General features: G+C 38.0%; 1 protein-coding gene and 1 long non-coding RNA gene across 4 annotated transcripts in view; both read right to left on the bottom strand.

Moving 5' to 3' along the window:
• obsl1a (obscurin like cytoskeletal adaptor 1a) overlaps positions 1-21,467 on the bottom strand; it is a 32,592-nt gene extending 11,125 nt beyond the window's left edge. The window contains exons 1-9 of one of the 3 annotated variants that reach the window (XM_079628858.1): positions 21,098-21,467; positions 16,658-17,839; positions 9,652-9,921; positions 9,079-9,339; positions 8,593-8,898; positions 7,497-7,763; positions 6,738-7,013; positions 4,756-5,031; positions 4,307-4,579 (exon numbers count right to left, since the gene is read on the bottom strand). In XM_079628858.1, coding sequence (XP_079484984.1) covers positions 4,307-4,579; positions 4,756-5,031; positions 6,738-7,013; positions 7,497-7,763; positions 8,593-8,898; positions 9,079-9,339; positions 9,652-9,921; positions 16,658-17,759 — 3,031 coding nt within the window. In that variant the 5' untranslated portion in view covers positions 17,760-17,839; positions 21,098-21,467. The remainder of the gene's footprint in view (positions 1-4,306; positions 4,580-4,755; positions 5,032-6,737; positions 7,014-7,496; positions 7,764-8,592; positions 8,899-9,078; positions 9,340-9,651; positions 9,922-16,657; positions 17,840-21,097) is intronic. The other 2 variants (XM_079628859.1, XM_079628857.1) reach the window with 2 other exon arrangements.
• Positions 314-2,615, bottom strand: LOC307007148. The gene is made up of 4 exons (XR_013799590.1): positions 2,420-2,615; positions 2,174-2,269; positions 1,922-2,013; positions 314-1,305 (listed from the first exon to the last, which is right to left on the bottom strand). It is a non-coding gene; the product is annotated as an uncharacterized lncRNA (long non-coding RNA).
• Positions 21,468-27,132: the final 5,665 nt, after the last annotated feature.

Here is a 27,132-nt window from a genome sequence, read left to right as displayed (position 1 = left end):
TAGTCTACTCAGAATTACTATTTCAAACAACTAAGTAATGCCATGTGAACTTTACTTAAAGCAATTCTGATTTACTTGTTAAAACCATGCAAACCGAAGTAACTGTTACTTCTGTAAATTAAGTACTTCAAACATTAATTTTACAGTAATCCATTGACATTGTTATTCTGAAGATATTCTCAATCTCAAACACCAAATGCTCACCTATATGTTAACTCTGTTCTGCGAACTCACTATACACTTGTCACAAATGTACCAGAGAATAAGTATAAAGTATCATAAAATAGAAATATTTAACACACAACCACATTATAGTTGAAAAACAGGTTTATTCTTTGAACATTAACCATTGGTATTTAATTTCCAATGTTAAAATCAAAGTCTTAAAACCTTTTGAATCTGATAAAGTATACATTACCTTGACATTTTTAATTTTATTCTGATTGTATTTTATCATCTTATTTGTCCAGATAAACCTTGTTATTTCAATCAATCAAATTTTGGCACAGGATTTCACAATTTTGAGTTCTTGACTTGGCTGATAAGTTAACTCCTTTTAACCGGATTATATGTATTAATATGAATTTTTGAGAAATATACTTGTTTTTATGAGTGTATCCAGTACAGAGATGTGTACTGGGAAAACAGTCAAATCTGTACTTTAGACAGCTGATAGAGATACTAATTGGTTTCGAAGAGATTAAAATGTTAGTCATTACTATAAGTGATCAGTACCACTTGAAGACAAAATTCAGACTAAAATTATCAATGTCAAGGTATTAGCGCCAACCCCAGAATATGTCTTCTTACAGAACTAGAATGCGCACACACGCTTATTACACTGCCATAAAATATAAAAATAAAAACATTCTTCAAAGTACAGAGTGAAAGCAACACCCAGGGGTGTGAACAACGGAACGGACAGCGGAATGTTTGCCTATCTGCACATATACAACGGTACCAAAATTGTTTTTCAATAATCTCCCAGTAATATACAGTACACAACATTGTCATTTGTGGAAAAACATCCACTGTGTCAAGTTTGTTCTGTCCCAGGCCAAGCATCACTCGTTGAATGTGTTTTTCATAGCTTTAGGGTAGTCCAAGTGTAGCGCATAGCCCAAACAAGAGGCAAAGTGCTTGAGGTAGGTTCTGGAGAATGTCCATTACAATACCTCCTTCAAGAATGATGGCAGTAGACACTGGGTCGAGATGGAGATGATTTGGAGAGAGAGGCGCATCTTCACTGATGACAGTCAGCAACCCAACAGATACCTGGGCCCAGGCCTCATTACTGTCAGAATCCTGTATACAACCAACGAAAAACAACATTACAACAAGTAAATGTTGATAGGCATTATCAATTGTCATCAAGTCATCTGTCCTGCCAACACTTCCCTCCAGCCTATTTTTATTTAAGTTTTCACTTTACACCCAGCTTAAGAACATGAAGGAAATTAAGCTCTGATGTCTGTCCTAATATACAATTTATTCAGATACTGTATATCACTCTGTGTGCTGCATGCTGTGACCATTCAAGGGATACTCCCCTTTAAAATGAAAATTCTGTCATCATATACTCACCCTCATGTTGTTTCAAACCTGTATGAATTTATTTCTTCTGCTGAACAGAAAGGATGATATTTAGAAGAATATCAGCTAACCAGACAGTTTCTGGTCTCATTGACTTCCATAGTAGGAAAAATATATACTATGGAAGTCAATGAGACCAGAAACTGTCTGTTCAGCAGAAGAAAGAAATTCATACAGGTTTGAAACAACATGAGGGTGAGTATATGATGACAGAATTTTCATTTTAAAGTGGAGTATCCCTTGAACGGTCACAGCATGCAGCAGCCCATCTCTGTTCTGAACACACAGTGATATACAGTATGTGCTCCTTTAAGATGTGAGAACTTACAAAGGAGGTGTTGTAGAAGTTACAGGGGTCATCACCAAGAAGAACAGAGATGCTTGGAGAACAAGGGTACGCACTGCTGTCACATCTGGTTTCTAGAAGTGGATAGAACAAATACAGTTCAAGAGTTACAATACAAACATTCAAAAGTTACAATACAAACCCATTTTTAAAAGTGTATATGAAAAAGGTGAAACCATGTATGCTTAACAGTGCAGAGAACAGCACAGACTAACACGTCTGTAGTTTACTGACCCTTGAATTAATTTGCTGCACAATTTCAGCCAGTTTCTCTCCAACAAAGTCATTCTCCAAGTTTGTCGTAGCTATCCGGTTGAACTCAGCAAACACCTACAAGACACAGAAAAAATGTAAGTGAGTAGACTGGCTTGAGCCAGAGTGGAAATTTTGGAAAACCTTTGGTTACCAGTCCTAAAACCTAAATACACACTTTGTCATAGGAGAAAACAAACAAAAAAGCATAGCAATATCAATACGTACTTGTCTCTGTAAATAGGGCTGGCCAGCGCTCCAGGGTTTTCACTGGAAGTTCAGCCTCCACAATCTCCTGTCTCCGCAGTGGGAAGGTCTGGTCCATCTTAGATCCAATGACAGTTTCACTGGGGTTCCGTTTTTTCATTTCTTCAACCAGGAGCTTTCTTTCAGCCTCTAGTCTATCTTCATTCCTCTTTTGTCTGTAGAAAAAATACACTGCTTACTGCTCCACTGCACCTGCAAAAAAATATTTTAAGTGGAAATTTTAGGTGCAAGTTGTAAGTCTTCGGTCATCTAATGTGCATGTGTTTATATATATATATATATCTATCCTCCAAAATGTTGTCTACTGTTATCTCACCTCCAGTGTATTGAGACCAACACTGACAAAGCGGCTGTGAAGAGTCCTCAAGCCAGTCGCCACAAGCACTTCTGTAAAGGACAAAGAATGTCTTAGTTAAAACAAAGCTCCACTTACAGTGATGAGATTTGTAGATTAAAGACACATGTGAATAATTTACAAGCATTACAGAATAATGCTTGTTTTCCAATATAAATATAAAAAAGTATATATATATATATATATATATCCTCTTATATTAATATTTGAAGATTCAGATTGAGTTTAAATAATTTAAAAAAATTAAGAGTATAAACAATCCTCACTTAAGTATAATTACAGAACAGCAACCACATTTACTTAAAGAAATAATAGTACTTATTTGAAAGAAAGTGTTGGTTTTTTACTAACTTTATTACAGTTCATTAACCCTTTGTACTAAAAGCACAAGTATGATCTCATTTGAAAGCTAACACCTGGCAGTTGATTGTAAATGTAGAATTAATTATTGTAATAATGAAAAATAATTGCTTGAAAGTTTTGTAAAGTTATTAGAAATGTATTTTTTTATTAAATATCTTCATGAAAATAAAAATTTAAGTTGGCATTGTATCAATCTAGAAATGGACTGCTGCTCAAATTTCTGTGTTGTTAATACCCAACATTCGACCAATATACATCCACTGTGTCAACTCGGGGAAAACACAAAATTTGCTGTAGCTACATTTAAATTTTCACTTTCAGTTAAAATAAGATTTTTTAGGTGAAACCAAGATTGCACCAAACATGTGCTCTGGCTGTTATTTTGCTAATGTTTAACAAATGTACCTAATGTTGAGGCAGCAGACAGAAACACAAATTCACACACAAATAAAACATAACTTGATTGAAAACTTACCTTAATATTCCACAAGCAATGAAATCGGTACATTTCCAGCAAATGCGTCAGCACAGTCCGACAGGCACCACTGTTGTTGCCAGGAAATTGAACGTTGGTAGCTTCTACTGAGCACATGCTCACACCCGAAAATGCGCACATAATCTATTACGCATGCTCTCACAAGTGCCGCTTCTTCTTCTTTGTTTTTTCTGCACATTAGGCATTCTTTATTTCACTGCTGCCTCTCAATGGTTTAGTAACGTCATTGCATTCTTTGTTGCTACTTGCTTATTTCAAGTAAGCGTCACTCAAATGATTGAGTAACTTGTTATTTTCACGCTGCAATTGCCTTTAACTCAACAAAACCTAGTAAGATGTATGTATTTTATATTACTGAGTAAAGTTTACTAAGTATAAGTGAGTCAGGAAAGCTATTGGATTTTACAGTGTAAATAAATTAATGAATATCTCATATTTGTTTTGGATAATAACTGAATTAATTACTATATTGGTTACTATTTAATTAAAAAAACATTCTAATGACTTACTTAATAATTGTTAAATAATCTTTCATCATTTAATAATTGAATTAAAAAAAATTCTAGAAATGAGGCATAACACAGAGAGAAAGAAGAGGAAGAAAATCTCTTGAAAACTATGCTTTGATACTTACCCGTAAGAATGAGCTGAAAGAAAATCGAGTCGCCTCCTGTGTCACATACATACTCTCCTGAATCCCGTTTGGAAGCACAGAGAATGGTTACCCTCCTGTACGGGCCTTCAGCAGTGATTTGGATATTCTCACATTCCTGGAGTTTTAGGCCATCTTTAAACCAGTGAGCTTCTCCATTAGATCTAGAGAGCTCACAGTTCAGGACTATCTCCTCAGAGATATAACGCTCCAAATGGATGTCATCTTTTGGGTCCACAATTGTAACCAGAGGTTCTAGATGTAAGTCAGTCATCATCATTAGATCAGTTAATTTTTTTGCCATTTAGTGTACTATCCTTCACCTTAGATTGTAAGATAATGATATATTAACATATTAATAACATAACTTAGATGCAATATTATTTTAATGCAAAACTAATAGTTAAAGAGCACCACTCTGTCAACTTTACCTTTAATGTTGACAGAAAACGACATGGATTGATCGCCTGCTTGGCAAGTGTACATCCCAGCGTCTACCAGCTCTGCTGAACGGATTATAAGTCTTTTCATGGTGCCTTCAGACTGGATGGTGATGTTTTCTGACTGAAGAATTGCAACTCCATCTTTAAACCAGCAGGCTGGCGCATCTGGTCGGGATAGTTCACATGTCAGGACCACAGGGTCCAGTTCCATAGCGCTTTTCTGCCTCTCATCCTGCGTAATCTCTTTAAAGGACACAGGGGGGGCTGATGGAAAAAAAGAGCATTTTAATCATTTAAATTAACTATAAAACACAACACACATTGTTTCTATAGCAACACTATCAACGACTAAATTAATCTGCCGCGGTCAGGTGGTACAGTGGTCATGTGGTCAGAGCTCTTGGAAAATTCCCAGTTTACAAGTTTGTTCATATTTTCTTATTTCGTAGGCTCCACTTTTGACTATCCTTGTGTAAGACTGCCCGTGTGTAATCTCATTTCGTTATGTTTTGTGCATATCATGGACACACCTAGACAAAACAAGGACTAGGCCTTGGACACACTTATACAATCGCATGCAAACGGGAACTCAAGGCACGCACATACATTTAAACATTTGATCTCTCTTACTTATTATTATATTTCTTAATATGTCATATATGGTAGTGGTGATCTTTGAGTACTGTGATTTGATGGACTGGACATCGTGGATGATTCTGCTTTATCTTGTGTATAAATATTAACCCTTTTCCTTAATAAACTTGAGAATGTTATGGTACTAGACTGTCACTGTGTCTGATTGATCATCCTCCTGAGATCGGTCTCGCGCGGTGGCTGCCGCACATCACAGGGGTTGAGGCGCCTGTTTCCAACTGATGACGGATGGCTTCGAGACTGCAGATTATCTACCTGAATATTAATCTAACAAAGTTTTAATTACAAGTTCTACAAGGACATGAACGCTGTTTACAAGTCATAATCTTGAAATTTCGGTAATAAAGACATGGTAGGAACACACCTTTATTGACTGCATCGACACCATTATATGAGAACTGAACTTATCTGGACGATGGCATCACGGTTTTCTCCAGAGCGGCTATGTTATATATAAATTCACTTAATTAATACGTTTTTTACAATAAAAATAAAGCATCACTGAACTTACTTAAGCTGGACTATGATGCTATTTTCTTCTAGCAACAAACTTTGTTGCATTATTTTCCTGTTATCACTGTAAGTGTAAAGCTGCTTTGAAACAATCTGTATTGTAAAAAGCGCTTTATATAAATAAAGGTGACTTGACTTGACCTTTACATCAAAAGTGTGAAATTTAAAGTGGCAAATGGCCATGGTACGCCTAATGACCTATTAATAATTCTCAAGTTAGGATGGTTGACCAGCTAATTGATTCCGGAGAGCCAGAAAGGGGTAAAGGGACAAAACTGAATTGATAAAGGTCTGAGGCTATGATATGTTGGAAGGAGAAAAGACAAACGTTGAATAATGAATAATCAGGAAGTGTTTTTAGTAACAATTGCTGTTAATTTTGCAGAAAGTCACACACAAAATGTAAAAGGGATGTGTGTGTATATATTCAATAATTCAAATGATGATCAAATTATGTGGAAGAGCACTATATAACCAGACTTATATCTATGCACAGTATAATCAAGTGCCCTAAGCCAGATTGCATTTCTGATTTTAAGAGTTTATACCATTGTCTGATTTCCATAATTCCATCAGTGAATCTAGCCCTAAACCATTTAGATAGCATGTGTAATAAACAGCAAACATTATAATAAAGTGTGAACAATGCTGTCTAGGTGAATTCCTTCTTGTTATGTTTAATATCACAATAGTCCAGCAGACAATTCAAATGTCCTAAATTACTGTAGTTCCAGGAATGTGACCACTGCCATTGTCAAAAAAGAAAATAAATATTGTGTGCTTGAGTATAATGATGTTTTCACCTTCAACATTCACATTAAATGTGAGCATGTCGTTATTTGATTGGCAGGTGTACACTCCAGAATGAGAGTACTCTGATGATTGAATGACGATCCTCCTCATGTTGCCGTCTGATTGGATATTCAGACCCTCCTCTACATGTAGAGCCTGTCCGTCTTTGAACCATTGAACAGTGGCTGACGGGTGGGACACCTCGCAGTACAGAACAATGGGATTTCCCACCTCAGTGCTCTTCTTGGTGTCCATCTCTGACAATGGTACGAATTTCACCTCAGGTACTGCAAAATACAACATTAAGTATTTTCTGTGAGAAAGTGTCAATGTCAGTGCCTCTATCTGAGCAATATACAAACTTAAAGTACTTCCTTATCTAAATTTGATAACTTGATTTTCCTGTGGAATGTCAGATTTCCTTCTGTAGATGTATGCCAGACTTCTCCAATAATTTTGTCTCCTTGATTCCCGCCCCTTTATTATAATCGACTGCAACCATGCATTAGCATCTGCCTCTATCCAATCCACTTGGACAGAACCAAGTCCCGCCATTTTTCTTCTTCTGATAAACCGTTTCATACTGTACGTCACAGTATGAAGAAAATATCTGTCACTATTTCTGTTTCATCATAACTTGAATTGTAACAAACTGGAAGAACTTCATGATGGGTATGATGTCTGTTAACATTTATATAGGCCTATATTAATATTAAGTCATTTATGGCTAAAACCTAAAAACAAATCACGATCCCCGTGTAAGAACTGACCTTTAATTTGTAGGGCAGCTGAATCTCGTACGCCAGTTGCAATAAAGGTGATTTCAGCTCCATCATACACATTTGGCACATGGTGGATTCGGAGGATGTGTTGGTTCTTTGACTGAGTCACGGAGAACCGTTCACTATCCTGCAGCTGCTGGCTATTCAGGAACCATGTGCCAATCAAGTTAGCAGAGAGCTCAATGGAGAACACAGCATCCTCCCCCTCAGTCACCACAGCGTTCTTCATGGGGGTTTTGATCTTTGGACCTGGGACTGCAGACAATAAATTATAAAAAGTTATGTCATGTTATCTTAATACTTTAATCCACATTATCATACTATAACATAAAAAACAATATACTACTACTAATATTAATAATAATAATAATTTCTGAAATGTCGTTATGTTTTTATTAAGACACTGCTGCCCTTCTGAGACATCACAGCTTTCAAGAAACAGCTGAAGACATATATTCTGCAAGCGCTAAACAAATCCAAAACCATAAGCAAAGACGATTTATTATGACTCCTATTTATTTATTTATTTTTTAATCTATTTTGTCATTCTGTTCAATGAATTTAGTGGGCTCTTATGACCAACTGTTTGTTCCTCACTTGTAAGTCACTTTGGATAAAAGTGTCTACTAAATAAATAAATGGACAGTTAATGTGTCAGGACATCACTACTTTTATGGTTTTAAATGAAGTCTCCAGTGTTACTCTGTTGTCTATTGTCAAGTTGATGCATGTCAGCTAAATAAGCTCTAATTCCATTTACATCCAGCAGAGACTTTGATTCTGTGCCTAATAGAGAAGTAATTTACTTTTTATTGTTCATTTTAAAAGAATGCTGTATTATTTATTTATGCACGTTTTAGGGGAATATAATAATCTGCATTTTCTTTATCACAGCAAATTTTATTATTGCACTTCTTGTTTTATTCCTGCATCAGTTTTGTATTTCCATAAGGGTCTTTTTGGTAAGTACCAAATATCCATCACTATCTTCTTCTTTTAGGTTTCTTAGTAGTTGTGTGTTTGTAACGCAAATCATTCATGACAGATTGGTATTACAGAAAGTTTGTGAAATTTTCATTCTTACCCAGATGCACTACTTTTGGGAACTCCACATGTCCACTTCTGCCGTATTTATTAACACAGGAGATACGGAAACGGTAATCACCCTCACATGGCACACTGTCACCCAGGACTTCTGCAGATGTGCCTGTCTCTGTTGTCAGGCATCGCTGCCATTCCTGAGAGCCTACTTCTTGTCGTTCGAGCACATACACTGACTTAGTGGAGTTTTGCAAGTTGGGTGATGGTGACCAGGAAAGGACAGCACCATTTAAACTGTCAGTGTTCATTTGGACACTCACAGGGCAGATGGGTGGGCAGTGTCGAGCAGCTGAATGAAAAGAAAGATATCAATCTAAATATCAAGGCCACACTGTAAATATATATATATATATATTTTTTTTTTTCAAAAAGATCTAGTAGAAATAGATAAATTCTTATTATGCAATAATATAAAGTTTTTGAATTGTGCAACTTCATATGCATCACAAAGCCATGTGTGTTTTCTCACTTTTGACCCTGAGTTTGGAATTTGTTGTTGATCTGCCTGCCATAAAGGTGACCGTGCCAGAGTCCTGATATGACGTATTGACAAAGACCAGGATGTGGGTTTTGCCGAAAGACTTGATAATGGTTTGATGTGTTTCTCGCAACTCCAGTCCGTCTTTAAACCAGCAGATCTCCATCTCATCTTGTTCCACCTCCACAAAGAATGCTGCATTCTCTCCTTCCATCACTTCTAATCTCCGTGGAAGTTTCTTTACAATTGTACCTACCAGAAAAAATAAGTAAATTAAATTAGCCAGATCTTTCTATCTCATATGTACCGCATATCAAACTGCAATGCAAACTCTCATGTTCAAAATTATTTGTAATGATAATTTTTCAGTTTATTCTAAAATAAATTGAAATGAATTGCAGCTTGACATCCCACACTAAATATTGTTATCGGCTTTTATTCTAAAAAATTTAATTGTAAACTTTTGTCTATTTTTAAAATTGCTGGTGTTAAACTTGATTAACTGAATACATTAACGTTTTCACTATGAAAGCCCTAATAAGGCTTAATCTTTACGTACTGTACCTTTAACTGCCAATTCTGCAATAGTCTTTCCACCATCAGGCATCTCACACAGATAAACTCCATCATCATCTGCCCCAACATTTTGTATGGTTAGTCTTCTCCGCGTGCCCTTCTGTTCCATGTTATACTTATTTCCTGGCTGCAGCCTCTGATCCTCCAGGTACCATGCAGTGGAAATGGACTCTTCTGGAACGTCACATTCCAGAACAGCAACATCCCTCTCCTTGACCTCTGCATCTTGCAGAGCTCGCTTAAATCGAACTGCAGGCCCTATAAATGTGAGAGATATGCCATAAAAAAGGCTTTTATTTTTAAAATTTGTCCAGTGACTAAACATATCACATTTCAGATACTACAGACATTCAGATTGCACTGTGAAACAACATAAATAAACACTTTCAAATTTCACAATACCTCAGCTGGGATGTGGCAGGCCAAGAACAGTGGTTAAAAAAAAGTTGTGGTCATGCACTCACAAAGAAAGAACATAATCCTGCAGGCTTAATTGCACCAAACAAAATGTAAGCTATGCCCCATTGCATTGCTAATAAGATTGCAGTGATGCTGTCACTCAGGAATGCACTGAGCCCTGCGGCTTTTCTCACCTTTCATCACGCATTGACAATTGGACAATGTTATCGAATACATTACTCAGAGCATGACTGTATTACTTAATATAGTTACCCACAAAGTCAGACAGACAATGTTATATCATGATAGCGAAACAGAAATGTGTTCACATTACAACCAATGTTTTATTAAGTAATAAGAATATAAACACAAACAAACAAAAAAAACTGTATTTTGCACTAAGTAGCAATGTTGGGTAAGTTACTCTAAAAGGTAATTAATTAGCTATAATTACATCTTCAACAGTGTAATTAGATTGCTGTACCAATTACACTCTCTAAAAAAATATTGGATTACTTATTACTAAATCCCATATCAATCTCGACCAGTTGAACAATAAAATGATAGACAGTATTTATTGTAATTACATCAGAAGTAACTAATTAAATTACAGAAAAATTAAGAGTAATCCCTTAGTTTACTTTTTCAAGGGAAAATTAATTAAATTACAGTATTTAGATTACTTAGAAATTATTTACATACAACACTGCTAAGTTAGATGTTATTTGTTAAGTGTAAATATGTTATAGTGGCAGATACTATTTGCACCTTAGTGTATTGTACATTATTAAACAGTATGCAATAATAACAACATATTCATTGTATGTGATTATATTTATAAAAAAAAAACATAAATTCTCTGGGGAGGGCTTTAGGGATAGGGAGAAGTAATCTGTGTTGCCAGGTCTGCACAACAAAACTAGTCAAATGGTCATTAAAAATAGCCCAATGAGCTGTACCAACACATTCTCACTCCCAACTTGTCACATTGACGCTTGGTCAGGACCCTTTGGTGTGACTTTTGGTGTGACTTTTTGATGCACAGCGTACCCCATTACTTTCAATGAGAATCCTTTGGCATCATATACAGACGCATTGGGCATGGAAATGTTATCGTCATGCTGAAATTATGTATTGGGTTATAATTTTGCCATTATGACATGTTGGAGTGTGATTCACAATTTAATCAGCCAGCATAATTTTATTTACATTTATTTAATTGGTAACACTTTAGAATATTGTTTCTTACTTACTGCATAACTAATAAGGAATTACTGAAGATCTAAGGTAATTCTTAAGTCACTACTGTTAACTAAGGAAGATGTGTTAATTAATCAGTATGTAATATAATTATATGATTGTGTTAAGTATCAGTTAGTTAATCAATAACTAATGAATTCGGTCATACCTCCTGAAGAATAGCCTACAACTAGTTATCTATTAATTAAGGTTCAAGAAAAATAACTATGAAGTAACTACTAATGAACAGTCATACACATTAGTCACTACAATAAAGTTTGTTTAGCAGTGGAGTGGTGGAGTTAGTACACAAATCAAGTGCTTGAGTAAAAGTACAGATACCCCAATAAAATATTACTCCAGTAAAATTATAATTAGGCCATTTTCAAAATGACCTTAGTAAAAGTACAAAGGTAATTCATTTTTGAAGTACTTAAAAAGTAAAAAGCATATTATTATACTTAGTTCTTATACATTTTAAACTTCTTTTGCACCATTCAAGTTCCGGCAATATCACGGTAGCCTACATTTTACAGTGATTTGGTGATGCAAGAGCAAAGGCATTTGCATCCTCTTCTGGAGAGTTCTCAGCGCCGCCGATTTGGTGCATTTCTTTGGGCGAAATACAATTTTGTGTATGTTTTATTTAATCTATAAAATCAGTACTGTGCTGTAAATCATTTTATTTTATGCAAGGCAACATACAAGGACGCGATGTCACCTAGCTAACGACGAGTCCGTCTTTTTTGCGTGATGCAAAATCTGCAAAAATCTGCCTGATCTTTCGCTTAAAGCTTAAAACTAATTATTTTATTCATAAAGATACTAAATCTATTTACATCAGATGTTAAAATATGTTCTTAGAGATGTGCACTGTTTGGTTATGTGCAGGTTATGGAGTCAGTCACAGCATGAGTGAAATGCAGGGTGGCGGTCTGAAGTTAAAGCAGTCTCCCCGCCGAACACGAGCCCCTGCAACGAGCCTCCCGCAAGAGATCCAGCACCACTACCATGGAAACGAGACCAGTTGATTACTTGAATTGCTTTAAAGGTTTAACTTTTGATTTTTAAAATGTTTGTTAAACAAATTTAAAGGTAGGCAGTATTGTAGGCTACATGTTAAAACGAAATATCATCTGAAATAAAGGAAGATATCATTTAGCCTAAACGAGTCATTGTCGTGTATTTTACAAAGGTTTAGATGGTTATATTAATAGTGTTTTTTTTTACAGTAAGTTTTATTTGAGTCAGAAGTATGTGGTAATTATTTATTAATTACTAATGGGTTGCCTATATTTCACTTTATAATACTGTTTCAGGTTCTAAGTAATTCCTGAAGAATGATCTAATAATTCTTTATTAATTACTAATAAGTCCCCAATATATTTTCACTTTAGAATACTGTTTCAGGTTATAAGTAGCCTAATTCCTGGATAATTATTTGATAATTATTTATTAATTACTAATGGGTTCCCTATTATTTTCACTTTAGAATACTGTTTCAGATTCTAAGTAATTCCTGAATAATTATCTAATAATTATTTATTAATTACTAATAAGTTCCCTATATTTTCAGTGTTGCCTCAAATACATGAATTTACTCAATGGCATTCTATGCTGAGGAAAACAAACACACACAGTACTGTATATATAACATATAAAAACTAATCTGAGCTTAGTTCCCTTTCTAAGGAACTTGCGATGCGTCGATGACGCTTTGGGAACGCTCCTGCGTGATTGCGTCTGACACACTTGTGTCAACTAGTCCAATGTCGAGCGTGGGCATCACGGGCAGGTGACATGACGACCAGGAAAGGATAAATGACATCCGGTTTAGAACCGCGCTAGCTTTTGTGCCTCAGCAAGCGTTCTGTGTTACATACTGTCAGTCACTATTTCAATCTCAAGCATATATTTTATGGCGAACAAAACAACCTTAGATTGTGTGTTCCTCCCTGCCCTCTTTCTTTACGGGTGGGGATACACACGATGTATGTGTTGTTTGTTTGGAACGGAGCATTCTGTCAGCGCTCGAGGGTGCTGACTACGAGCATTGCGAGTTACTATCGTACTCACTCCGTTCCCGCTTGTCACTCTTTGAGGAGGGTGTTCAGGCTCGCGTTCCTCGCAGTACCGGCCCCGTGTTGCCGAGGCAGCGCAGAAGTTGGTATTGTGGGGTTCGCAAATGGATCTCGCTGAGGGATTAGAGACGGGCTCCGCCTTTCCTCTGCCTTTACCCGGAGGATCCAGCGCTCTCTCTCTGGGATCGGAAGCACGCGCCGCGGCTTCTTCCGCCCTCGTTAGAGAGCCCGGTGTTTCAGCAGTCTATCTCTGAGGAGGTAGAGGTGCTGAGCATCGAATGCATGTCCACAAGCATATAATATATATCTAGACAGGAGTATGGGGAGCAAACAGCTTTGGATTATGTGTTCCTCCCTGCCCTCACTTCATTATGAGTGGGGACACACGCGATTCATGTGTTGTTTGTTTGGGAGTGGAGCATGGGACTGACAGTGTTCATTCATAAATTCCCGACGTGTAACATTTACACTATCGAGAGTTTAGCTCTGCTCCCGGTGTCTTTCTTCTCGAGGAAAGAAAGTCAATAAAGATTGTTTGGCTATCCTGTTACTCGATCTCGGATCTCGCGTGTGCTGAGGCAGCGCGTAGATTACAGGGTCTGCAATAACAATAATAGTGGACTGGCTACGTTCATTCATGAACATTACCGACGTGAGTTCACTATCGGGAGTTTCCCCATGCAACTGTTTATTTTAAAAAGACAGCAATAAGAATCCAGTGGTTATGCAAATGCAATGCATTGATTAAAGAGATACACAGTGTATTGCAAGCTATGAATTTATGATTATTTGTATTGTATGTTGAAACTATTTTAATAAATAAGCTATATATATAAATATATATTAAGCCTTTCATCCAGACTATCTTGTTGATGGTTGATGTTTTGCTGTTTGATTCTGAGGAATTAAATAAGTGGGCTGCATTTAAATTTGCTTATCTGACTTTCATTAGTTAGATTCATGTATAAGTTCAGCATTTCATCCAGACCGTGTAACTTGTCTGGTTGATCCTTTACTACATTTAATTTTGAGGAATTAAATGGTATAATTATGTGCTGAGCATTGAGTTAAGGGAATTGAAGATTCTCCATCACAATCTCCTGTGTACAATGAGTTTGGAGTTTATAACTGCGTAAATGGGGCTGCTGGGCGGAGCAGCACTAGCCATTAACAAACTCCTTGTACAGTGATAGTGTCATTTCCTGTGCTCCCCCTCAGAAAGATTGGGGACTGGAATGGCATTCTCAACAGAAGCCTTTAAAGCAGAAGATGGATCTGGGGACTGTTTTTTTCTGTGAAAAGGGCTTCAGTCAAGGTCCTGATGCCACTGGTGTCAGACCTCCGAGGGCAACCCCGACCGGGGTGGAGCAGTGTACACCTCAGTATATGGTTCCCGCTCCACCTCGGTGCCCTCAGGAGGCAGTTCTGCCAACGCCGCCACCTTTGGTGCCTCGGGGCGCAGCGGTCTCCAGCGAGCACATGGCTCAGTGTCACCACAACACTGTGTCAAACTCGCACCCTCTGAGGGGGGTTCAAAAACAGTCAGTTCGGTTGTTTCCTTCCAGGATGCTTCAGGTCACCGAATTGGCTGTTACAATAACACCAGAAGCCAGTCTCGAGAGACTGGTACCCTTAGTAGATTTTCTGACAGAGTGGAAGAATCTGCCGAATATATCTCCATGGGTCCTGCAGATAATAGAGAGATGTTACAGAATCCAGTTTCGTACTCCTCCACCACGTTACAACGGGGTGCTACTCGCGTTAGTACATCCCTAGCAGGCTCTGGTAATGGAGCAAGAAGTAGAGTCTCTATTAGCGAAGGGAGCTATAGCGCAGGTGTACTCGCCCGACAGAGAATCAGGGTTTTACAGCTGCTACTTTATTGTTCTGAAAAAGGATGGGGGGTTGCGTCCCATTTTAGATCTTCGTCTGTTGTATCGTGCAGTCATGAAACTCAAGTTCAAGATGCTCACACTCAAACAGATCCGAGGACTGGTTTGTCACGATAGGTTTGTCACGATTTCTCCATTACAGAGAACCACTTTCCTTGGTGTGGTATGGGATTCAGTCACGATGCGAGCCACACTATCGTCCGTTCATGTAGCTGCCCTCCTCACAGCCACAAAAGAGTTGAAGCTAGACCAGTCACACACTGTGAAACAGTTCGAGAAACTGCTGGGCCTCATGGCAGCAGCGTCGAATGTGATACCCTTTGGCCTACTGACCCATGTATGAATAGAATATATGGTTGAATGAGGGATCTACGTATACATTTTGTATACTTTTGAACGAAACATGACTGCGTTTGTTTGGAGCGGTGGGATCATTTCAGCGATTCAATCAAGATTCTGTTCTTCACATAAAGATATCACATGGCTTCAGATTTGGAGTGCAACATGAGTCAATACTTTTATACTGTTTTTGGTCAGTTTTTTGCAATAAACACTTGTGACTGTACTTCTATTGGCCTGTTACGTGTTTTATATTGTTTAGAAGTGGGTAGGTGTAGGGTAGGAGTGGGGTTAGTGGCTCAAAATATAACAGTAGGCTATACATTTTTATAAAATCATGTCTACTTTTACAAATGCAAAGAATTATGCATCTTGATCTGACACATAAGGCAAACATTGACAAAACAAGACAAAATTGCTGAAAGCAATGGAGTACCCTGCAAAAAATGGCGCAGAGGGCTCCTGTCCAAGCGTCAATATGTGACAAGTTGGGTGTGAGAATGTGACAGCGCGATGCGATCGATGTGCCAGCCTGTCCGATCAATGTGAGGACACCACATTAAATTTCAATTATTGGCCAATTAAATACCAGTTAAATACTTTATATTACTCCCTATTAAATACCCGTCAAACACTTGTTAATGTTTCATAGCTAATACGTGATAAGAAAAGGGAGAAGAATGAGTTCAGAAAAGGGCAGATTCAAACTGGGTCGGTCTCTAACGCCACACACCTTACTTTCTACACCACTGCTCCTGTTATCAGACTGTTTTCTTTTGGATTTTGGTGGTTGGGGGTCTACAGCAACATATTAACTCATAATGAGAGGTAATGGTGATATGAAAGTATACCAAAACATACAACTCAAAGATTTTGGGGGCATATTTTAGTTGTAAGATCCTTAAAAAGTTTTGATTATGGTGTATTTTGTTGCATTGCTTTGTTTCACAAAAATGCCAAAATGGTCATAAAACTTCAATATGTTTTAGCTTTGTTAGTTAAGCACAATTAATTAAACAATTAGCATAATTGGAATTGAGTTACCTTTAACTGACAGTTGCACTGCACTCAGTGTGTTTCCCAGTGCATTTGAAGCAGCACATATGTAGAGTCCCGTATCCTGCTGCTTACAGTACAGTACTTTTAGGGTGTAATATCCCTCTCTATCCTCAAAAATGAGATGTCTTCGACTCGGCAAAATATACTCTCCATTTTTCTTCCATACAATCTCTGGTTTAGGCTTTCCTGTGACATAGCAACGGAATTTGGCATGTTTGCCTTCTGTGACAGTGAACTTCTTAGCTTTCGACACATTCAGGTGAGGCTCTTTTGAGTGGTGGGCCCTTGAATGCTGTGGTGTGTAATGACCATTGGTGTAGCCATTTGTCATGCTTCCCTCTCTTTGTTCTGGAATGGCCTCTACCAGGAGCACTGCCCCAGTCATCACTTCTCCATGCTTGTTGACTGCTTTGCAGATGTAGACACCTCCATCTGGGGCTCTTGTTCTGAAAATCTTCAGCTGGAACCAGCCACCATCTTGCTGGCCCACATGGTAGTGGGCACTCTCATAGATCTCATTCAACTGTTTACCATCTTTCTCCCAAACCACCTGAGGCAAAGGCTCACCTGTCAGCTTGCAGGAGAAGGCAGCATCTTCTCCTCGGTCTACTCTTAGAGAAAGAGGTTTGATAAGAAAACGAGGCTTGTGGTCTTGAAATGGGTCTGCTTTCTGTACCACCCCATCCTGTTGTTGTATCATCATTTTGATTTCTTGTTCTGGTGGAATCACTTTTACTTCATTTTGTTGTGGTGGTGGAGGTGGGTGTGTTTGCTGGAGCTCTTGAGGCTCTTCTTCCACTTTAAGGGTAGCAGCTGCATATGTTTCCCCAATATTGTTCGTGGCTCTGCAAATATACTGCCCAGAATCTTCCATTGTCACCCCAGAAATGTAAAGGGTGTACACCTTGCCATCTTGGGCAATACGGTAACGACCCTCAGGAAGAATAGGCTCATTTTTCCGCTCCCAGATCACATCTGGCTGGGGTTCTCCACCAATCTGACATTTAAGCACAGCATCTGTTCCACGTTTCACCAGAACTGGGCGCGGGTAACCAAGAACACGTGGAGCACCTCCAAAAATATCCATATCGTTTACTGCTTGGTAATCACTTATTCTGTGTTATTGGAATTAAGAATGGCACAAATTTATATGGCACATACCCAGCTCTGAAAAACACAACAACGTTCAACACTGGTCATTATTTTTCAATCTGACATTTGTAACATTCTTGTCATTGTCATGAGTTATGAGTTTAATCTGGGAACTTTTGGCTCAGTAAATCACACTAATGGCATCTTTCAGATTTTTATAATGTCGATATGCTGAAAAGTTTTTGCGTTTTTTGTGTACAGCCGACAACATTGTCAAAGCGATCCCTGTTCACGCGGATCCACAAAAACTACTAAAAACGCTGTATTATGCATGCCAGGCCAGTTGCTGGCGATGTCACTCTGTATAGAAACACGACGTACATATAGACAGAACACGAAAAATGCATGCGCATGCATAACCATTTTCACAAATTCATGTTTTTGGAGTTTACACAGCAAAGATAACAGTATAGTTTTCATAAATGTGCATTTTTAGGCCCCGAAAACGCTTAATTAAATAATGGTCCAGACCACTAGTAGTTCCTGCAGACTGACTAGGTAACACCTGAGTAATTAGGGATGCATTTTATTACCATGTTCAGAGTAAAAAAAGACAATTACTTATGTCTCAGACACATGAGAATGTTATGTTCAGTTAATAATCAACTGGCAATTATTTATGATTTGTCATAGTTAGCTAGTAGTTCTTAATGCAGCTGATTTCATTCAGTAATTATTGATTACCAAACTATCTCAGTCCTAAATTTGTTATTACTTACGGATTAGTTAACCTTGTTTCTATATTAGTTAATAGTAGCTGAAGTTTTAATGTAGTAGGCCTACTTTGATTTGGACTGCATTACTTCCTGCATAAATGAGGGACCGTTATTCCAGCCCGATCTCATGAAAGTGCGTATCTATACGTTATTTCTCGTGCCATTTATACGCCAAAATTAGTTTTTGCGTGCATATGATACGCAGTTTCCGCGTGCATATGATACGCACTTTATGGCGTGTAATACGCACGCACTCCCCACCCCTAATCCTACCCAATGGGTTTCAGTGCGTAGCATATGCACGCAAAAACAAACATTTTGGGGGTATAAATGGTACAAGAAATAACATTTGTGGTATAGATACGCACTTTCATGAGATCGTGTTGGTAATTCTAAAGTTGTACCCTCTCCTTTATAACTGTAGTACTATTTAGGTAAGTGTTATGTGTTGCAGTGCAATGGTGATTATTTATATGCAGTGTAAGTGCAGTTTTCAGTACTGATGTTATTGCGTCCAAATTACCGCACTTCTATTGCAGTTGAAGTACTGCATTATTTTTTTGTAAGGGTACAATACTATGTACGTTGTGAACTTTATATGTGAAACATTCCTTGCATAAAGGAAGTCCTCTTACAGCAGTCAAGATAACTCTAGTGTCCATTCCTTGCTTAAGACCAGACAGCTGGTGCTGTATATCAAGAGGAAGCTTTTAAATATAGTCTGTCCAAAAAAAGACGCTGGAGAGTTGGCCATGTGCAACATAAGACAAAGCGTGTTCAGATTAACTACTTTGACTAACACTCATAGCATCAGAATTCATTACTTTTCTATATCAGGCACTAGCCTACACTCTAAAATGCTGGGTTGTTTTAACCCAAATGTGGGTCAAATATGGACAATCCCAACCGTCGGGTTAACATTTTTAATTAAAAAATGTAACCCAACGGCTGGGTTTGTCCATATTTGACCCAAATTTGGGTTAAAACAACCCAGCATTTTTTAGAGTGTATACATCAAAATACCATTGCTGTGATTTGTCCGTCTAAATCCATAATGACTGCCATATCAGTCAAAACAGCATATAATATTACTGATTCTGCACCTTAAAGATAAGTATTAATTGGGTCATGCGAATAATAGTTGGGTCATGCTTGGTCAGTTTTCCAGGAGCATCCAGTCAAGTAATATGAACCATATCCAAATAATATGGCTCTTTATTTGTCAGATGAATAGTACACACTTGTGCCAAAATAATGTTAATGTAATTAATATAAATGACCAAAGACTTCACTAGATTTTGTAAATGACAGAAAACAGGCTGTAAATAAAAATGTGAGGTAGCTTGTGTGTATAATACATGCACTCTAAAAAAATGCTGGGTTGTTTCAACCCAATTTTGGATAAAATATGGACAAACCCAGCCGTTGGGTTAAAAATGTAATGTAAAAATTTAACCCAACGGCTGGGTTTGTCCATATTTTACCCACAATTGGGTTGAAACAACCCAGCATTTTTTAGAGTGTGTGTGTATAATACATGAAAATGAACTTATAATAATGTTAATTAATTAAACATGAATAAATACCATATAATATTTAATCATTAGTTAACATGCATTCAGATTTGTATCATGACCATGAAAGTTTGAGAAATATTCATATTTAAATGTGGACCTACTAATCTGCTAAGCATTACATGAAGTTATGATAAATATTACCACATACTATTATTTATCATACACTCTAAAAAATGCTGGGTTGTTTCAATCCAATTTTGGGTCAAATATGGACAAACCCCAAACGTTGGGTTAAAAATGTAATTTAAAAATTTAACCCAACGGCTGGGTTTGTCCATATTTGACCCAAAATTGGGTTGAAACAACCCAGCATTTTTTAGAGTGTATGTTCATAGCCAGGGCCCCAGTCAATTAGTGTTGCCTGTCAAGGTTATCTGAAAGAATTTTCTGTTAATTTGTCTCATATATCAAATAGCCTATCGGATGCTTAGGAATTCTCTAATACATTTGTAGTTTGTTGTAATTCTTAGTTCCAAGTGCCTGCTTGTGTATATGTTTGTTGTACTTTGATTCATGAATATTAGGAGAACTTAAAAGGATGCTTAATTATATTAAAAAAAAAGTTCAATAATATAAAAGGACTCAAAAAACCGTGTCCCGAGTTTTTCTTTTCTGTTTTTTTAGCGTAGAGCCCTGGTATACATGAGTGATGTTCAATTATCTTGTTCGTTTTTTCTGTCTCTTTTTGTTGAGTTTAGGGATTATTAACGGCATTATTCTAGTGATGTAATGCATATCTATGTCTTATAGGATATTACTAAAAAGATGATACAGGTTACAAATTAATTTGTTTTAACAGTAATTTTATGAAGGATAAAAATGACCAGTCCCATACTTAAAATATTTAGTAACATACATTTTTAAAACAAATGTGATTCAATTTACCTAGTCATTATTTGACATATATTAATGACATTGCTTTTAATTGCAAAAGAAGACAAACACCATTGTAAAAAAGTAAACATCAATTGTAAACTTACGTGTCAACAGTAGTATTAAATTAGCATTTAGGACCAGCCAAAACACTAATCTTTGGGACCTCTTCTTCAGACAAAGAGGATATTGACCCTGATGTCAGCTTTTCTTTTAGAAATTACCTTTACCCTCTTTTTTATATGATTTTGTAAAAAATCGTTTCATTAGCAGTTGAAGGGGGTCATGGAAAATATTCCACACGACAGAAGCTTCTATCTTCTTAAAATTGATGTTAACTCACTCAGGCTGAGCTCCAATTCTTTCTTCTGGTGTGGTTCGTTCCTTGAGCCTGATGAGTCTGTGTGTACTTCTCATATGTGCCTTTCAGTATGACTAAGCTCATCTCCTTTTCACTACCACCAAACAATGTATGTGTCACACAGTACTGGAGCCTGTGTCATTGGCAGCTCAGAGCCAATACATGCTTTCACAGCTGCCACATCATACTAAGAATAGCACAGCTATCATCATTAGGGGAGCAGTGGGCTGCAAAGGTTAAATTTAGACTACCAAATCACTTGACCTCTTCCACTTAGGCTCTTTTGGCAGGGTCTGATTCTTTTTGAAAATCCGAATACACGAAAACATGAACTCTCTTTCTTATCTACGTTAGCACACAAAATTCAAAGTCACTCAATGAAGTTATTTTGCAAAGCTGCAGATGGAAAAGACAAACCTCACATTTGAGCTTTAATTAAAAAGTATATACATATTTTGATCATATAACATAACTTCAAAACAAGATGCATTTGTTTTAAAGAAGTATAGAACAAAAACACTTTTCAGTAAGACAATTTAACAAAATGAAGTTGGTTAAGTTTTAAAATAAGAAGCTATAAATAAGTTTAAAACAGGTAATCTGCAAGTATTAGGGCAACAGTGTTAACTGGTGACTTCATACATACGATCTTGACGCTGTTACGGTACACAGGGAAGAAAAAAGAGACGAGTATCTAATTGCAAGCAGTATTTAATACCTGCTTCGGATGATACGTTAAACCAAGGTTATGACTCCTGAATAGTAGGGGCCAAAATGTGCCCATTGGCCTCTGTCCATCATGGCCTCCTAATCATCCCCATATACACTGATTGGCTTAATCCCTCTGTCTCCTCTCCATCAATAAGCTGGTGTGTGGTGGGCGTTCTGGCGCAATAGTCTTACCTGCCTTACTGAGCGTTCTTTCCATTGCCATTGTTACTGCTTCTTGTTATGACCTTTTGACTGCCTTTTGGACTGTCTATTTTGTTCACTGAAACCAGCTAGTATCTTTGACCATCACTTTGCCTGTCGATATGGATTGTCTGCTTCAATAAACTGCAAATGGATTCTAAACAGACACCACATCTGAGTTTGACACACACACACACACACACACACACACACACACACACACACACACACACACACACACACACACACACACACACACACACACACACACACACACACACACACACACACACACACACAGAGAGTTTGTTTATCTATACGTATGAGGACATTCCATAGGCGTAATGGTTTTTATACTGTACAAACTGTATATTCTATCCCCTTACACTGCCCCTATCCCTAAACATACCCATCACAAAACATTCTGAATTTTTACAATTTTAACAAAATGTTTCTTTATGTTTTTTAAGCTATTTGAATTATGAGGACTCATGAAATATCATCATAAACCATGTTTAAGTTGTAATACCAGTGTAATACACATGTCATTATACAAATTTGTGTCCTCATAAATCATATAAACAAGAGCACAAACACACACACACACAAACAGAAATCCAACAAGGAAGACGAGAATAATCCAACGAGGGGTCACACTTTTGATTAGGGTCCAATTCTTACTATTAACTATGCCTCAATAAAGTCCTTGTTTACTTAGTAGCCTATAAACCCTGATTTGTGCAAAAATAAATAAATAAATAAACTAATAGAATGGAAACGCTTTTTCAAAACTTTCAAACGCGCATCAGTGGGCAGTGGGTGAGAGCGTGAGATTGATGCTGGAAGCATGAGTGTCACGCCAGATCCATGAGAGTTGGCAACCCTGTATCTGAATGGGGAATGGCGGTATTGCCCACACATTTTAAAAGATAAGATATTTGTCAGTGATGCTCAGGATTTGTTGTTGCACATCTAATCCTCCGGCATTGTCCTGTCAGTCATCTTCTCCTTGCTATCTTCACTTGACAAGTGAAATTTGATGTACTTTAATGTAACCGACTAACGCAGAAAAACTTACCATATCTCTTAAGAGGCTTCATTGCATTAAAAAAATCATTTTTAATTTTCTGTGCTTTTCCAAATTCAGATTTAAACTTTGATCTAGAATCACTGAGTCTGGAAAGTATGTTAGAGTAACATTTTTGAATCTTCTCCTATTTTGCCCTTGATTGTTTCCGGTCTGTTCTGATTTGTGTTTTGCTCTTCAGTGGGCCAGTTTTGGTTTGTTAGCACTTATGTAGTTTCCTTTCATAAGCTACACTTAAAGGGGAACTTGGCAACTATTTCAACTTAATAAAACCGTTTAGAAGTAATTTGGATGGTTAAATAATCTGTTCTGGTGAAAATGGTGACTTTCCCCGCTCCCCCCAGCGTTCCCAGGTGGAAAACCAACCTTGCAACATGGGGACTAATGTCCTGGTAAGTTGGAAATAGGAAGTCTCGTGAGAAGCGAGAACGAGCGAGAAACACAAACTGCTTTACAGCAATTCGACATACATGTCAATGTTCTATGATACTGTGTATGACCCACCTCGGTAGACATAGCTTCACACAATAAAGTTGGCTGGCTCCGATAATAACATATGCACATGAGCAGCAGTACAAAGGGGGAGGAGGGTGCCGTAAGTGAGTTTTTTTTACGACCGTGTAAGATTGGAAATAATCCAAGACAATAGCTCATCAGTTTTTCTAGGGTTGAGACTCAACGTCAATAAGAGCATTCTCTCTCCTACCCTGAGAATGACATACTTAGGGGTCATATGGGATTTGATCATGATTCGGGCACAGTTGTCTCCCACTCGAGTCAAGTCGAGTCGCAGCACCCTGAGAAAAGTCAGGCTAGGCCAAGATCGTTCTGTTCATCAGTATCAACAAATATTGGGTCTCATGGCGTCAGCGTCCACAGTGATCCCTTTGGGCCATTTGCACATGAGACCATTTCAGTTGTGGCTCAAAGCCAGGGGATTTCATCCAAGGGCCAATCCCCGACGACAGATAAGGGTTACGCTATGCGGGCTACGTACCCTCTTTATGTGGTTCAGACCCCGGTTCCTCACCTTGGGATCCACTCTTGCCATCGCAAAATGCTAACAACAGACGCGGCCTTAATTGTTTGTCCAGCCCAAGGGGAATGGGAGGGTCATCAGCTCGATTGGCACATCAACTGCCTCGAGTCAGCCCGGTCTCACCCCAAAACGTCATATACTGACGGGTCTTGACCATACGTCAACATACGACGAAAAGGGTACCCCTATAACGTCAATATGAGACGCAGACATAAGCGCACCAGCAGCGCCTCCTAGCGGTACCCTAACGCATACCTAAACCCAACCATACCCGAATCGTCACACATGGACGTTAAAGGGTACCCTTTTCGTCGTATGTTGCCGTATGGTCAAGACCCGTCAGTATGTGACGTTTTGGGGTGAGACTGTGTTACTCGAGTTGATGGCTGTATTTATGGCCCTGAAATACTTCCTCCAGCAGCTGAGAGGCTTCCATATCACAACAGGCTAGTGCAGAAAAAATTTATTTGGGCTCAGGACAAGCTCCTGTCACTCAAAGGAATCTATATCCCTACACATATGAATTTGGGAGCCGATTTACTGCCCAGACAGAAAATAACAACGGGGGAGTGGAAACAAATTTGGGGAAATTTTACCAAGCAGAGGTGGACCTCTTCGCCTCCAAACAAACAGTGCAATGTCCCTTTGGTCTGGACGTGATGGCGCATACATGGCCCAAAATGAACCTGTATGTGTTTTGCCCGGTTTCTCTTCTCCCAGGAGTTCACCAACAAGGATCTTGCCTCTTACTGATAGCATCACGTTGGCTGAACAGAGTCTGGTTCTCGAAGATAATATCTCTCCTCGACGGCTCGTGTTGGGCGATTCCGGAGAGGATTGACTTTCTGTCTCAAGTGCAGGGGACAATATTTCATCCCCGGCCTGAGCAGCGGAACCTTCATTGCGTTGTAAGCTCCATATATGGTTATTTCGGGGAGGAGACGCATGTGCGCACAATCTTCCGCTGAGTGGGATTTATAAAGTGAATCCTGCGCAGGTTCTGGCGTACGCACGGTTTTATATATTTTTTTGCGCACGCCATTTTTGGCTTTTGGGCGCACGTACACTTTTAGTAAGGATCCTACGCACAGTTTTATAAATGAGGCCCCAGGCCCGGCGCTACAAGGGCCTTATTTTCTGAACGTGCTCCTCCCGAACTTTGTTAATACAATTACAATATAATTTAATGAAACAGTTGCATCAATGTGTAGAACTGAATTTGAACGGGAGGAGTGCTAATAACTCAATGGGCCCTATTTTTACGATCTGAAACGCAAGTATCAAACACGAAGCGCAAGTAACTTTGTGGGTGAATCTAAAATGGGTTGGTCTGAAGTAGCTACATTACTCATAGGTGTGGTTTGGGCGTAACATGCAATAAACCAATCAGAGCGTCATCTCACATTCCCTTTAAGAGCAGGTACGCTTGTTCCATATCAGATTGCTATTATAACGGCGGATTTGCCAGGCGCACACAACTTACATGATGGTAAAGGTGATTTCGCAGTCTTTAGATTTTTTTTTTCCTGGTTCTTGATGGACAACCCACTTTGTCATATGTCCTTATATACCGATGTGTCTTGCCACTGTTGATCAAACAGGTTTGATCCGTCATTACTACAATTAGCCTGAATAATTTGGGTAAATGTGTAAGCTAGATTTATGCCTATTTTTTTCAAGTCTTCATGGACACCACAATGGTTTTCCTCGTGTGGTAATATTTTTCCTAGTAATTATGTATTGTTTGCAAAAATGGGAACTGCTGCGTCTGTGTAGATGAGAGTGTATGTGCGTTGTGAGATATAAATGTTGGATGGATGTTTATATCTCACAATTCTGACTATATAACACGCAATTGGGAGAAATAAAGTCAGCATTGCATGATATAAAGTCAGAATTGCATGTTATAAAGTCAGAATTGGGAGTATTTTTTTCCTTAGAATTGGACTTGCGATTGCGAGTTTATATCTCAAAATTCTGAGAAAAGGTGTTAGAATTGCGAGATGTAAACTTACAATTGTGTGTTATTGTCACGGTTGGGTTTTGTTTCTTGTTCCTGGTTCTTGTCTGTCATGTGATCCCCTGTTTTAGTCATGTGATCCTGCCATGTGTTCCCATGTCTGTTGTGTCATGTCATGTTGTCATTGGTTCATTATTTAATTGCTCATAGGTGTTCCTTGTCTAGTCGTTAGTCTTGTGTATTTAAGCCCTCATGTTTGCCTTGTCTCTTTGTCTAGTATTGAATGTTTGTCCAGGTTCTTGTTCTGAGTGTCATGCCTTGTAATGCTCTTGTTTGATTATGTTTTAAAGCAAGGTTGCATTTGGGTTCTCAACCAACTTGCCTCCAGTAGACTCATTCGTAACAGTTATAAAGTCAGATTTGTGACTTTTATTTCTTGCAATTCTGACTTTGTACCTCACAATTTTTAGATTCGTAACAGTTATAAAGTCAGATTTGTGACTTTTATTTCTCGCAATTCTGACTTTGTACCTCACAATTTTTAGATAAAAAAGTTGCAATTATCTTTTAAAATTGTTTACTGTGTGGCTAAAACAAACTTCCATACAAATGATTGGCCTTACTGCTATATGGGCTAGTGGATGTGAAGTTATTTTGAACACAGAACATGCACTACAAGTATATCAATATTTTATTTGTTGTGGTGAGATGTGATGTGAACTGGAACTGAGAGGCTTTTAGATAGTATTGCTCAACACAGCATGACCAAACACTCTTGCTGTC

This window comes from Phoxinus phoxinus (assembly GCF_949152265.1).
Source record: "Phoxinus phoxinus genome assembly, chromosome: 11".
Taxonomy (NCBI): Eukaryota; Metazoa; Chordata; class Actinopteri; order Cypriniformes; family Leuciscidae; genus Phoxinus; species Phoxinus phoxinus.
Note: the sequence above shows the minus strand (reverse complement) of the source record. Positions and strands in the feature narration are given on the sequence as shown.